Consider the following 15,746-nt stretch of genomic DNA (forward strand, 5'->3'; position numbering starts at 1 on the left):
TTTCTGTCCCTCTTCCTGAGACTTAGGTGTAGGGGTTGTTTTCTAGATGTATCCATTGGGACCTGGATTCACTGACTCTGAATTTTAATTAGTTGTGATTCTTTAAGGTTGTCCTTACCTCTTGCAAAGGAACATTTTTGTGGTGAAGAGTGGGGACTAAACTTACCTGTGGTTATAAGAACAAATGTGTAGTATGTACTTAGGGATTATGCTGTTTTAGTAAAATGGTGAGTGTCCATTGTCCTCTAAGATCCATGAATTTAGCCCTGGGAAGTTGGCTAGGTTTCCACCACAAGACATAATTTTCCTCTTGTAGATTAAGTCTCAAATTCAACTAGAGAAGTATTGGTTACCATAAAGGTATGTGTGCCACAATTTCACCCTTAGGTTTATTGTAAAATGCTGGTCACTGTTGTGACTCATAGGTGTCATATCTGGATAAGACTGTTGGTTGATTCCCTCCTTTGTAGGCTTCCAAAATACCTTCTGGTGCCATGAAAGCTTATCCTCATGGAGGAAACCTTTAAATCAGTTCCAGCTCAGAGGCCTCTGGTCCCTGCATCTAAAATACATAGTGACTTCAACAATAGGGATTACCTTCCACCTCTGGGTCATAACCAAGGTCAATAGCAATAAAATGTAATGTTATGGGAGTCTCTTGGACAAGCCTAACCAGCTTCTGAATCAGCCCAGTCTTGGGAATTTTCTTAAGCGGTCTTTAGCTATTGGAGGGAACATTGTCAGCTTAGATGAGAAAAATTCATTTAAATTAAATGTATATTTATATAAAGATTGGCATGCAGTGTTGGTGGTATTTTTAGTGACTAGTTTGATTTCTTACAACTTATTCAGATATCCTAACTATTGTTTTATCCTTCTCTCATGCTCAGTATTAATCTTTCTCCCTGTTCCTAATTAGCCTCACCCCCTGATTAATTTCTATTGTACCACTGAGATCTCTTATCCCCTGTTGTTCCCCTCGCTATTGCTCCCCCACCCTCCTATTCATCCGGGCAATAGTCTATTTTCTACTTTGCTGGTTTCTGCAGTTACTCCAGGTTATATACTCACATCTGAAGAATTGGAGATTGGAGACAGAGAATTTTTCATGATTTTACTTCTGGGTCTAGGTTACCCTACTCAATGTTATCTTTTCTAGTTCTTTTTTTTTTCTTTCTTTTTTGTTCCTTTCTTTTCTTTTCTTTTTCCTGCAAAGTTCATGATTTCATCTTCTTTCAGCTGGATAGTATTCCGTACTGTACATGTACCACCTTTTCATTATCCACTCATCAGCTGAAGGACATTTAGGTTGCTTCCATTTCCTAGCCATTGGGAATAGGGCAACAATGAACGTGCTTGAGCAAGCATCGGTGCAGTTGGATGTCAAGTCCTCATGGCAGATGCAAAGAAAATCTGTTATGTAGCATATTTAATCTTAGCTTTTGGAGAACTCAGTGATTTCTGTTGTAGCTACCTAGTCTGCAATGCCACCAACAGCGAGTGAGGCTTCCATGCCCCCCACACCATCTCCAGCACTTTTTGTCAGTTGTTTTGTTGATCTTTGCCATGACTTAGGTAAGGTCATGACTTATGGGACTTAAAACCATGCAAGGAAGTTTGGTAAGGTAGAGCAGATTGAGACTCAGAGACTTGGTGGGCACACACCCGAGGCTTAGGTGACTCCCAGCTCCCTGCCAGACTCCTGATTTGGAACACAACACATACCATGCTTCTCACATAAAAGAGACATGACCACAGGTCACATAGGCTCAAGACAGAGGTCTCCATGCTAATGCTGTAGTTAGAGGTTCAGAGGGCATAGACAATAAGCTGTCCTTCCGAGATATTCCTCCCTGCAAAAGGTATTAATCTAAGGCCTACCTTGAGAAGTGGGGTATGGTTTTATGCATCTACTTTCCACCATGAGAATAAATTATTTAGAACCATGGGCTGTCTCTTTTTCTCAGGATCTACCATAGGGAGCCACAGAGAAGGCCTTTTCCTACAGAGCCACTGTCTAATCTCCCATAGAAGGCCTCTCTGCACCATGGGCCACAACTGCCATCAAGCCTGCTGCCCAACAAACCAAGAATCATCACCATGGAACTAGCTGGAGTTCCCCTTTTACCCCTAAATCCAGCCCATGGCCCTCGACTGTATTCTCAGCTCTTCCTTGACACCCAGTGGCTCCTGGACGTCCAAGGGTCTGAGAACCCCATGGCCCTGGCCTCGTCGCTGCAGGTCCAGGGACCCCTGAACCAGTTCCAGATTTCCCACATCTCACACTGTACTTCCCCACCAGGGAGTGGTATCCCAGTGCTTCTCTATAGCCCACACCCACCCCAGTTCTGAGTGGGGTAAGTGCAGTCAAAGTCTCCTTTCCCCAAGTGGCCATGCCTTGTGGCAGAGTAGACATGGAAACCATAACCCTACAATGACTTGGGTCTGAAGAAATCTTACAGTTTATTTGGTTTTCATTTCTGTAGTTGCTAGGGATGATTTATTTATTTATTTATTTATTTATTTATTTATTTATTTATACATCTTAAGCCACTTTTTTTTTTGTCTTCTTTTAAGAACTCCCAGCTTGTTTTTGGAATAGATTGTTTTTGTTTATGGATTTGTTGTTGCATGAGGCTGCTTTTTTGTTTTCTGTTTTCTTTTGCATTTTCGTTCTGATTGGTTTTGTTTTTTGCTTCTTTGTTTTTTAGTTCTTTATATATTCTGGATCTTAATCCTCAGACACATGCATATCTGGCAAAGACTCTCTCTGGTTCTGTGGGCTTCCTCATCATGAGGTTGATGGTCTTCTTAGTGGTACAGATGCTTTTCAGTTCTATAAAGTCACAGTTGTCACTTATTGGTCCTAATTCATGGATAAATGGAGCCCAATTCAGAAAGTCTGTTCTTATGCCTATGTCACATTGGCTACTACCAGTTTTCTTCTAGCACTTTCAGAGTTTCAGGTTTCATGTTTAGGTCTTTAATATTTTTGTATTTCATTTTGGTGCAGGGTGATAGATATAGATTCATTCTTTTGTGTGTGATCATCAAGTTTTCCCAGGACCATTTGTTGAAGATGCTTTCTTTTCTCCAGCATATGGTTTTGGCATCACTGTCAAATATTAACTGGTCGAATATCTGTACTCAAGTATGGAATTTTGATTTTGTTCCATGGGTCTACATGTTTGCTGTTTTTATGCCAGTACCACATTGTTTTTATGACGATGGTTCAGAAATGTTAACCACCCAGCACTATTCTCAGGGCTGTTTTGGCTATGTCAGGTCTTTTGTGGTTCTATATGAATTTTGGGATAGTTTTCTCTACTTCTGTAAAAAAATGAGATTTGAATAGGATTGCATTAAATCCATAAAAAGCTCTTAGAAAGATGTTTATTTTCACAAGATTAATCTACCAATCCACGAGCATGGGATGTTATGGTGGTTTGAATATGCTTGGCCCAGGGAGTGGCACTATTAGTTATGGTCTTTGAAGGAAGTGTGGTCTAGTTGGAGGAAGGGGGGTTGTCATAGTGGGGCTGAGCTTTAAGACTCTCCTCTTGTCTGCGTGGAAGACAGTATTCTCTTAAATGCCTGTATGGGCACAGGAGGGAAATTCCTGAACAGAACAGCAATGGCTTGTGCTGTTAAATCGAGAATCAACAAATGGGACCTCATAAAATTGCAAAGCTTCTGTAAGGCAAAAGATACTCTTAATAAGACAAAAAGGCCACCAACAGATTGGGAAAAGATCTTTACCAATCCTAAATCTGATAGGGAACTAATATCCAATATATACAAAGAACTCAAGAAGCTGGACTCCAGAAAATCAAATAACCCTATTAAAAGTGGGGTACACAGCTAAACAAAGAATTCTCAACTGAGGAATACTGAATGGCTGAGAAGCACCTGAAAAAATGTTCAACATCCTTAATCATCAGGGAAATGCAAGTCAAAACAACCCTGAGATTCCACCTCACATCAGTCAGAATGGCTAAGATCAAAAATTCAGGTGACAGCAAAGCTGGCTGGAGAAAGAGGAACACTCCTCCATTGCTGGTGGAATTGCAAACTTGTACAATCACTCTGGAAATCAGTCTGGCAGTTCCTCAGAAAACTGAACATAGTACACCTGGAGGATCCAGCAATATCTCTCCTGGGCATATACCCAGAAGATGTTCCAACTGGTAATAAGAACACATGCTCCACTATATTCATAGCAGCCTTATTTATAATAGCCAGAAGCTGGAAAGAACCCAGATGTTCCTCATCAGAGGAATGGACACAGAGAATGTGGTAAATTTACAGAATGGAGTACTACTCAGCTATTAAAAACAATGAATTTATGAAATTCTTAGGCAAATGGATGGATCTGGCGAATATCATCCCGAGTGAGGTAACCCAATCACAAAAGAACTCACATGATATGCACTCACTGATAAGTGGATATTCGCCCAGAAACTTAGAATACCCAAGATACAATTTGCAAAACATGAAACTCAAGAAGCAGGAACACCAAAGTGTGGATACTTTGTCCCTGCTTAGAATGGGAACAAAATACCCATGGAAGGAGTTATAGAGACCAAGTTTGGAGCTGAGACGGAAGGAAGGACCACCCAGAGACTGCCCTACCGGGGGATCCATACCATATTCAACCAACACAGACACTATTGCATATGCCAGCAAGATTTTGCAGACAGGACCCTGATATAGCTCTCTCTTATGAGGCTATGCCAGTGCCTGGCAAATACAGAAGTGGATGCTCACAGTCATCTATTGGGTGGAACACAGGGCCCACACTGGAGGAGCTAGGGAAAGTACCCAAGGGGCTGAAGGGGTCTGTAACCCTATAGGAGGAAAAGCAATATGAACTAACCAGTAACCCCCGGAGCTCATATCTCTAGCTGCATATGTAGCAGAAGATGGCCTCGTTGGCCATCATTGGAAGTAGAGTCCCTTGGTCTTGCAAAGATTATATGCCCCAGTACAGGGGAATGCCAGGGCCAGGAAGAGGGGAGTGTGTGGGTTGGGTAGCTGAAGGAGGGGGGATAGGGGACTTTTGGGATAGCATTTGAAATGTAAATGAAGAAAATATCTAATGAAAATTGTTAAAAAAAAAAGATGTAGAACTCTTAGTTTCTTTGCCAACACCATGTCTGTCTAGAAGCTGCCATGTTTCTTGCCATGATGATAATTCACTGAATGGCTGAACCTGTAAATCAGCCCCAATTCATGCTGTTTCTTCACAGCAATGGAAACCCTAACTAAGACAGATGCCTTTCCATTTTCTAGTGTTTTTCTGTGTCTTATTCTTCAGAGCTTTAGGGTTTTAATGATAGAGGTTACTCACTTCTCCTCAGATTTATTTCTAGATTTTTTTTGGAGGCTATTGTGAATGGACTTGTTTCCATAATCTTCTTTTCTGTTGTTGGTATAAAGAAGAGCTACTGATTTGTGAAAATTGATTATGTATGCTGACAAATAAATGAATTTGTTTATTATCTCTAGAAATCTTTGAGAATTGGGGGATTTTTAATTTATAATATTATATCATCTGCAAATAAGAATAGTTTGGCTGCTTTTCTTATTTATATCCCTTTAATTTCTTTCCCTTTTCTTATTGCTCCAGCTAATTTTTCGAGGATTACACTGAAAAACAGTGAGTACAGTGGCCATTCTTCTCTTTTTCCTGACTTCAGTTAAGACTGCCTTGATCTTTTTTTTCCATTTAGAATGATGTTGGCTATGTGTTTCTTGTATATAGCTATCTTAGTTACTGTTCTCTTGCTGTGAAGAAACACCGTGGTCAAGGTAACTCTTACAAAGGAAAGCATTTAACTGAGGCCTTGCTATTCATTTTAGAGAGTTAATCCATAATCATCATTGCAGGAAGCAAATAGAAAAGTTACTGGAGCAGCTGAGAGCTTTGCATCCTTGTCCAGAGGAAGCAGGCAGAGAGAGAGGAGGGGGCTGGAGTGGAGGAGATAGGATGGAAGAAGAGAGCAGACTACTTGACATGTGATTTTGAAACCTCAAAGCCCACCCCAGTGACATATATCCTCCTACAAGGCCACACCTGCTAATCCTTCCCAAATAGTTCTATTCACTGAGGACCAAACCTTTAAATTCAGGAATCTTTGGTGGCATTCTCATTCAAACTACCACGATAATTCTTATTATGTTGAGGTATATTCCTTCTAGCCCTACGTTATCTTGGACTTTTATCATGAACACATGTTGGATTTTGTCAAAGGCTTTTTCTGCATCCATTGAGATAATCATTTGAGATTTTTTATTTTTTGTCTTTAAGTCTATTTCTGTGATTTATTGCATCTAGTGAGTTCTAGTTGTTGAATCATCTCTCCATTTCAGGTATAACATCAAGTTGGTCATGTTGCGTAATTTTCAAGTATGTCTTTATCTTGTTTGCAAGTATTTTATTGAGCAACTTTGAGTCTTTGTTTATATAGGGAGGATTTAAATCTTTTTGAATTTGTAAAGATTTGTTTTGCATTTCCACATAAGTTCTATATGAGAAACCTATGTACTGCTGAGTAGACTGTATATTTTTGGAGTTTGGATTGAATATTCTATAGGTATCTGTTAAGTTTTTTTGCTGTATGATGTTAGTTAATTCTGATGTTTTTGTTCATTTTATTGTCCACATGACCTATCGGAGAAAGTTGGTTATTGGAATCACCCATTAATGGATTGATGTCAATCTGTGTCTTTTAATCCAGTAATAGTTTTTTTTTTTTATGAAAATGGGTGTCACTGAGTTTGATTAATAAATTATTAGAATAGTAATATCTTCTTGGTTAACTGCTCCCTTAATTAAAATTAAGTGTCTGCTTCTATCTCTTCTGATTGGTTTTAGTTTGAAATCTGTTTTGTCAAATATTACGATAGTGGCACCTGCTTGCCTCTTGGTCCCATTTTATTGGACTACTTCTGTTCATCCTTTTACTCTAAGGTGGTGCCTATCTTTAAAGACAAGATACGGGACTTTTTATAAAATACAGATTAGTGGATTTTGTTTCTTGATCCATCTACTTGGCCTGTGACTTTTGAATGGAGAATTGAGGCCCTTGCTGTTTAAAGTTAGTATTTAAATGTGTGTGTTAATTGTGGTCCATTATGTTGGAGAGCTTTGATGGTATTGTTTATATTACTAGTAGTCCTTTGTGTTTTAATAATTCTGGCTTTGTATTCCTTTCCACAGCCTTTTGGCTATTCTTATTCTTCAGACTGAAGAATCCCTCACTATATTTTCTTCAGGTTTGGCTTGTTGATTACAATTTTTTTTTAGGTTCTTTATATTACAGTAAGTTTTCCTTTCCCCTTCAAAGATATAGCAGATAGCTTTTTCTGGGCATATTAGTCTAGTCTGGCCTTTATAGTCTTTTACAGCTTGGAATGCATTATTCCATGTTTTTCTGGCATTGTAATTTACCACTGTGAAATCTCTGTTACTTTATGGGTTTTCCTTTATATATTACTTACAGTTTTTCTCTTGAAGCTTTCAATACATTTTCTTTGTCACGTACAATTAATATTTTTATTATGTGGGAGTTTTCTTTTCTGGTCTTCTCTATTTGGTGTTCTCTGTACTTTTTATATTTGTATGGCTGTGCTCTTTTTTATTTTGGGTAAGTTTTCTCTTATGATCTTTTTGAAGAGCTATTCTATGCCATTAACTTTGAATTTTTCTCCTCATCTATGTCTAGAATTCAAAGGGTTTTTTTTTTATGATGTCCCACATTTTCTGTGTGTTCCTTTTCTGTCTCTGCTACACTCTCTTTCACTCTCTCTTCTGTGTGTAATTCTCTGTCCCTATCTCTTTCTGTCTCTGTTTCTGTCTCTCTCTCAGGGTATTTCCACTATAACCAAGTACAAGACAAGGATATCCACTCACCTTCTACCTATTCAGTACAGTACTTGTGGAGTCTTAACTAGAACAATAAGATAACTGAAAGACATCAAGGAGATACAAATAGGAAAGAAATCAAAATATCTTTATTTATAGATGCTGTCATAGTTTATATAGGTGACCCTAAAACTCCCACTAGGAAATTCCTACCATTAATAAAATCTTTCAGCAATGTGTCTAAATAGAAAATTAGCACACAAAAATTAGTAGCTTCCTTATATACAAATGATGAATGGACAGAAAAAGATATCAGGGAAACAACAACATTCATAAGAGCATCAAAATATAAAATATCTTTAGCTAACTTTAATAGAGCAAATGAAAAACTTATATGATAAACAATTTAAGACACTGAAGAAATTGAAAAAGATATCAAAAGATGGAAAGATCTCTCATCCTCATAAATCAGTAACATTACTGTAGTAAAAATGGCCATCTTACTAAAAGCAATCTACAGATTCAATATAATCCTCTCAAAATTCCAACAATTTCCACAGAACTTGATAATTTTCAACTTCATATAGAAAAACCAACCAACCAACCAACCAACCAACCAACCAACCAACAAACCATACTCATTATAGCTAAAAGACTCAGTATAGCTAAAAGCTAAAGATAATAAGAAAAAAATCCTGCTGGATGTGTCACTATCCCTGATCTACAATTGTACCCCAGAGCTATAGTAATAAAAACAACATGACCAATAGAATTAAATTGAAGACCCAGGCATAAATCTACATACCTAAGTGTTAGAGGCACAGAGGGTTTGGGCTCATAGACAAGCAGCAGAGGAACCAGAAATGTTAAACATATGCGTAATCTCTTCAAAGTGAGAGGTGTATAACCTGTTTTCTTCCCAGAAACCTTGGATTAGACATGATTGCTAGCCTGGTGACCATTGTGATACCTCTGTGACAGAGACCACACCAGATCCTTCCTAATACCCCTGTCTTGAGCTTATTTGTTTTGGTCAAATTGTAGACCCTATCTTTGTGGAAGCTGTTACTCGTAATTTACAAAGGGTTTTGATGTAGTTATGTCCTTAGCTTTGTTGTGCACATGGAATTGAGTTAATTATTAAACAGGAGAAAAAAATCACCAAATTGTGTTGAGCTTAAATATACCTAAAGTAAACTACTTGTGTCAGACAAAGTTGGGATCAACATGGCTTACTGAGTTTTGCTGAACGAAATTACCTCCTCGCCTCACATGGGGATAAAACCAGAAAAAAAAAATCACCTGTAGTTGGGTAACCCAGTTCCAAAAAGACAATTTGTCTTTCTCTGGATTTTAGTTGTTATGTCATCGATTTAAACAACAACAACAACAACAACAACAACAACAACAACAACAAGAAGCACCACCACCCTACAATTACCACAAAGTTAAGAGTAAGAGACTGTGGCAAGGAGTAGGGATGGATCTCCTTAGGAAGAGGATAAACAGAGGTGGGGGAATGGGTGTATTAAAGAGGGAGGGGGCAAGAAAGGGGCAAGGAAGGGAATGCATAGAGGGACAGCTAAAACTGAGGAACAGCTTGGGGGGGTGTTGTATGGAAACCTAATTTAGTAGAAGCTTCCTAAAATATATACTTATATAAAAGCAATCTAAATGAAATAGAGAAGTAACAGGGGAGATGCAATTCCAGCTTGACATCACTTATCACCAAACAAAGCTTCTACTTGGAGACATTCTTAAACCTAATTGAGTTGTTGCCCAAAGGAGCCCTATGGGAACCTGCCAAGGACCAGCCTGGCTATGGGCAGGTCCCAGAGAAGAGACAAGGAGTCAGTGAGGGAGGAGTGAGTAATGTATGGGGCTCTGGGGAATTGTGCACCCTGACTGGTAGTTGAGGTGCTTCGCTATTTATACAGAACTCTGTAGGCAGGGATAGATTCATGTTGTTCTAAAACATAGATCTTATCATTTTGGTCCCTGAACGTGTGTTTTGACTTCCTCTTGGTCATAAGTTTAGTCATCATTGATAAACAATGATCAGAGTTATCTTTTACAATCATTTTCCATCATCAACCCCATAAGCCAATATTTAAAAATCTTGAAGCATAATTTGCCAAAGCCTGACAGCTGTTCTCAGTCTGGTAGCTTCTGCAGTTTAAAAGGCACTAGACAGAAAGAAAATCTCCAAGCCAGCCTGGGAAGATTGCCATGCCCCCAGGCAGTGAATTATCAACTTCAAATTGTAAGAATGATAATTGTCATTAGGCCCAAGAAAAATCTTCAGGCCAAGTTGCTGTGGTTATTATTCAATTCTTGTTATAACACAATGTTTATATCTTTGTAGATTTTATATGTCTAATTTTGTTCCTGCACAAGATAACTTTTGTAAGAAAGGGTGGTTTTAACACTTTTATCATTTATCCACACTATTCTTTGTCCATCAGTATAAGCCCCTGTTTAGGGCCTCTGCCAATCTAACTTTGTATCTTTTCCAGGATGGACATATCATATGTAACCCCCAATCTTATATTGCATTATGTCATCACCTGAGTGAATTTAATCGGATATGCTGCCAATTTCTCTAGCCCACTGCATCTTGTTTACCTTATTAAGCTTACTTTGTTTGGATTATCTTGTTCCTGAGTAAGTACAGGGTCAGATGTTCTGAGAGTATCTTGGAGCCAGACTCTTATAAGGAGATCTCTGGCATTTTCATGTGAGTCACAACTTCCACGGCACAAGGAAGACATTCACGTAAGGCCAGATATGGATATTTCCCTAAAAGTGGAAGGGTAGTATGCTCAGGACTTCCCTGGAGAAGGTTAAAAGCAGTACTCTTGGGAGAAGGTATATGACTCATAAGAAACTTCCCATCAATCCAATATCCCCAAATTGTACAAGTATAAAAGCCCCCCAAGCATGCAACACACAGGAGATCAAAACCAAAAGTGAAAGATGGGATAGTAGTAGCTTAGATTTGTGGGATTTTTGTCAAGCAGATGTGCTGGCTTTATGACTTTCACCGTTCCCACTAGATGTGGCTATGCCAGGAACCCCCAGACAGCTCAGGCTATTGGTTGTTCATCACAAACTAACACTAAGGCATTGAAGACAAAACCTATGCAATTCAGTAAACGTGGATAATTCATGCTGGTGCCAATGTAGAGACTTCACCCCTATGGACTAGTGTTCATGGTACTAGAAAGTACTCGTCATACTACCAAAGGAGAGAAAGGTAAGCATCATCTTAACTACCTAAAAATCTACAATGATAACTTGTCTCCAAGGTATGCTGACACGCTGGGCAGTGGTCGTGCATGCCTTTAATCCCAGCACTTGGGAGGCAGAGGAGGATGGGTTTTTGAGTTCGAGATCAGCCTGGTCTACAGAGTGAGTTCCAGGATAGCCAGGGCTACACAGAAAAACTTTGTCTCAAAAAAACAAAACAAAAACAAAAACAAAAGGTATGCTGATACAATATTAGCACAAAGCTTGTGGGACAAGCCAGCCAATAACTGACTTGACTTAATGCATGTACTCTATGAGATGGAACCTATACCCCATACTGATTGGATAGCCAAGAACCTGAGACTACATATGCCAGGAACTGAGGGAAAAACCAACACACCATTCTCCTAAGGGGACTTAGCACTAAAATGTCTCCCAATGATATTCTGCTATTCTCTTTGATCTGCGTCTTATTTAGTTATCATTAGAGAAGCCTCGCCAGCACCAGAGAGACCCACACCCAGAAAATATGTAAATAACACGAAACCTTGACACACTTTGCCCTATATGGAATGTTTCAGTCAAATCTTTCCCCTCATGATTCAGGGAACTCTGTGGGAGAGGAGATGGAAAGACTGTAAGAGTCAGAGGGGATGAAGGGCTACCAGGAAACAAGGCCTTCTATATAAAAAACTGTGAACATGCATATAGACTCAGAGACTGGGGCAGCATGCAAAAGACCTATGGGGGTCTGCACAAGATAGGGTTCTAGAGCAAATAGGAGAAATGGACACATGCCCAATCCCTAACCCAGAAGCTATCTCTAATTGATAGGCATTTGTAAATGAAAAAAATAGTTTGCTTCAAGGAGTCTTACTAGGTAAACAAACCACTTATAAGGGTTGTCCCATGCCCTGAAGAAGACAGCCAACAGAAAACAAACTCAATGGCATCTTTGAAAGCTTTTTGCTTCATAATATGGGCTTATGGCAATACTTTTTTCCTGTTGCAAGTACTTTCTATATGTATTATGGTGGCATCTGGCTTGGTGATTTTCTGAGATCCCTGTGTGTGTGAACTTATGCAGCTCTAGGTCTGTATGTGTTTCTTTTGTGTGTCTGTGTGTGTGTCTGTGTGATTTTAATCCCTTTCTGTTTGATTTTCTTTGTCCTATTCAGATTTGTTTGACTTTGTTTTCTTATTCTTGTTTATTTTATTATTATTAGTTAAATGCCTATTTGTTCTCTAAGAAGAGACAAAGAGAGTCTAGATCCAGATAAGAGGGGAGGTGGGGAGAAACTGGCATGGATTGGGGAGAGAAAACACTAATCAGAATATATTGTATGAAAAAAGTTATTTTCAATAAAAATTAATTAGGGCATAGAGATGCAAATTGTAATTTTAGAGCGGGACAGGCAAAGACAGGAGAATCCCTGGGACTTCTATCCTGGTCTAGTTGGCAAGTCTCAGGTCACGATGAGAGATGTTCTCTCAAAATACAAGATAAATACCATATGAAGATAAGACAGGGTTGTCTCCAAGCCTCCATGTGCACATACACAAAAACCACATTGTATAACACATACGAATAGATAAACAGTTTTTATTTACCATTATTGTTTTAATAATTGTAGATGAAATGAAGTGAAAACAGGATATATAATTCATAAGCAACACATTAAATAAAAAGCTGGAAAATCTAAATTCACATTATTTTATGATCCAGCAAAATTATAAGTAGGAAACAGAATTAAAGCTATAATAGGATACTTAAACTGTTATTAAAGATTTAGAGTAAATATAAATCTATATTGCAAAGAAGCTTAAAAAGTCACTATCACCAAGAAGCTTCTTTGAGTAACTTCAACATCAAGAGAATATTTATGATATAAAGTAAAAAATGGAAGTGTAAAAGATTTCATGTGGAAATACCAACTTATGGTGTACAATAAACTTAAAGAACTCTATACTTCTTGGCAGCAGAAATGTCAAAGAATATTTATGTGTGGTACTGCACATTTCATTTAAGTCATATAAAGAATCTTGCTTTGATACTTGAACCATTAAAGTTTAAAAAGAATATCTTTTAGGAAAAAAAATGTTGGGGGTTGCACCAGCATGGAGTCTTTAAAAACTCTGTAACTCCAGTTCCAGAGGATCCCATGAGCTCTTTTGACTTCTCTGGGCACCAGGAATACAAACACACATACATGATCTCACAAATTTATAGTTATAAATAAAAGAAATCAGTTTATTTTTTTAAAGAAGAGAAAAATTACCTCATTTAAAACATACAGTGTCATTCTGACCTCAAGTTTTTCAGCACATTGATTATTCTCTTATCTGAACTGATTTGTACCACAGGAGTAATTGTAGGATAGATATTCATCACAAACATTTGAACAGTCAGGACAACTGGGTCATATGCCCATAACAGGATTGAAGTGAATGAAATGATGAAGTCCACCCAGTACATGACCACAAAGAAAACTACCAGGAGCAAGATTATCTGGGTGGCCCTTTTTTCAGGGGATCCTCTCAGGTTGCTGATGCTATGAAGATGCTTGCATTGCCTTTGATGTCTGAACAAAATAATCACCATGTATGTACTTGTGGTCATCATGACACCTACAAGAAAAACATCTCTAGACATTGCCACTGTTAACATCAATCCCCTGATGATGTGGTTCACGGGGTAGAGAAAGCAGGATTTAGAGACCTTCATCTGGTGAGTCTCACTCATATTGGTAAAACCAGCAACGTAGAAGAACCATCTACTACTGAATAATACATTGAAGGACCAAAGATAGAAAAAAGCATACATCATGTATTTTTTTAGTTTTTGTTTAAATTTTGCAAACAAGAAGGTATTGGGACTGATTGTGACAGCCTGGAACACACTCAGGAGGCAGGTGATGCAGATAGAGAGGCCTCTCATCACCCTGTTTATGTAAAATACTGTCTTACATTTGATGTCATTCCCAAATTTTAGTGACTCTAATATGTCTGCAAGCAAAGTGTCCCCACCAGTGAGAATCATCATTATATGAATGAAGGTTAGTTGACAGGAGAACAGGTCCATGGGCTTAGGTCTGTGGCATAGTATTATGAAAGTATAGAAAAAAAGAAGAAACATATTGACTAGGACTCCAAATCCAGCTTGGAAGTAAAGGACAGTATTTGATGAGGACATAAGTGAAAAGACTACTCATCATAAAAGCTGAGAGGGAAAAAAGCAGAGAGGAAACATATTTCACATATCTAGAAAAAATAATAGTGTGTACATCTAACTTTTGATTAATAGTCTCTCTATATGCATATGTATATGTATGTTCTGTTTTACTTACTTATTATTGATATCCTGTGTCTATTACTTTTAATGCTCCAGACTGTACATCATAGCATAAATTTCTATATGCTTTACGTGTATCTCCTAGATATATCTCATACTATAGAAAGTACATGCATCCACAGTAACTTCTATACAGAATGTACACTTTGTGTGCCTGTATTGCATTTGAGCCTCTTGCCTTAGAAAACCATTCCTATAATTTAAATTGTCTCATTTTGTAATTATCACCTGATCCAGTAACGATGAGCACAGAATATTGATCACATTTGCACAACTCAACAAAAATCATATCAGTCTGGGAAAAACCACAAAAGGAATCCAAAAAACTAAGATGTCAGTCTCATACTACATGATTTTACTGTGCTCTATTTAGCAACTATCCATGTATTAACTTGTATTTCTAATGGAATCACAGTTTTAATTCATGGTAATCTCACTATTTTAATCATCAAAATATCTTTTACAATTCATCTGTTTTTATGTTTCTTTTTCCAAAACATCTTACACCACCAGAATTTGGAATTAAAGACACAGATATAGTTGGAGATCATTAATGGACTTTCCACACTCTATTAATTGCATAACAATTAACTATGGTCTTAAATGGTCTTCTGGTTCAGTTCCCATCCAATTTCAACCCTTTGTAAGACCGACACTATTTTTCTTTTCTTTTTGTGGGGGAAGGAAGTAAATCATTAACAGTATGATCCCTCATGGCTTTTTCAGCCACCCTGGTTGTTAGTTTACCTACCTTCTCCACCTTCTGTATTTATCTACCTCACCCTTATCTAAAAACGCACCCATTTTCCTTATCAAATCAATTCTATTCTGCTATTCCCCTTTAGTCTCCTCCCAGCTTCTTCTGGATTTACCTTTCTTCCCCTTCCTAAAGAGTCCCCCTTTTCCATTTTCCTAATGAGAACACTTGTATCACACCATTTCCCTTTTTCTTTTCCTCTTTCTTCTCCCTCAACCTCCCTAAGCACCCCCTCACCTCCTATTTTTCCATTTCCCTTATGAGATCACTTGTATTCTGCCATTCTCCTCTCTATTGCTTCTACCACCACCTCCAGCCCTATCCTGGCAATGGTATTATTTTACATCCCTGTTTTCTGTAGTTTCTACAGGCTACAGAATCACATTTGAAGATCCAAATCTCTCCAATGAAAGAGAACATGAGACTCTAAGACAAACATTTTAATTTTCTACACGATATTATAAACATGAACTCACCAAAGATGACCATAGAGTGATTCTGTTTTGAAATTTCTGTTTTAA

General features: G+C 38.0%; 1 protein-coding gene across 1 annotated transcript; it reads right to left on the reverse strand.

Annotated features, from left to right (window-relative positions):
- Positions 1-13,415: 13,415 nt before the first annotated feature.
- Vmn1r21 (vomeronasal 1 receptor 21) lies at positions 13,416-14,309 on the reverse strand. Its single transcript, NM_134183.1, has one exon. It carries the CDS (start codon positions 14,307-14,309, stop codon positions 13,416-13,418), a length of 894 nt encoding a protein of 297 aa, NP_598944.1.
- Between the last annotated feature and the right edge of the window lie 1,437 nt (positions 14,310-15,746).

Source organism: Mus musculus, chromosome 6 (genome assembly GCF_000001635.26).
Source record: "Mus musculus strain C57BL/6J chromosome 6, GRCm38.p6 C57BL/6J".
Classification (NCBI taxonomy): domain Eukaryota; kingdom Metazoa; phylum Chordata; class Mammalia; order Rodentia; family Muridae; genus Mus; species Mus musculus.

Bases quoted from the DNA above. Each gene is read 5' to 3' on its own strand.
- Vmn1r21 (NM_134183.1), bottom strand. From the start codon at position 14,309: ATGTCCTCATCAAATACTGTCCTTTACTTCCAAGCTGGATTTGGAGTC.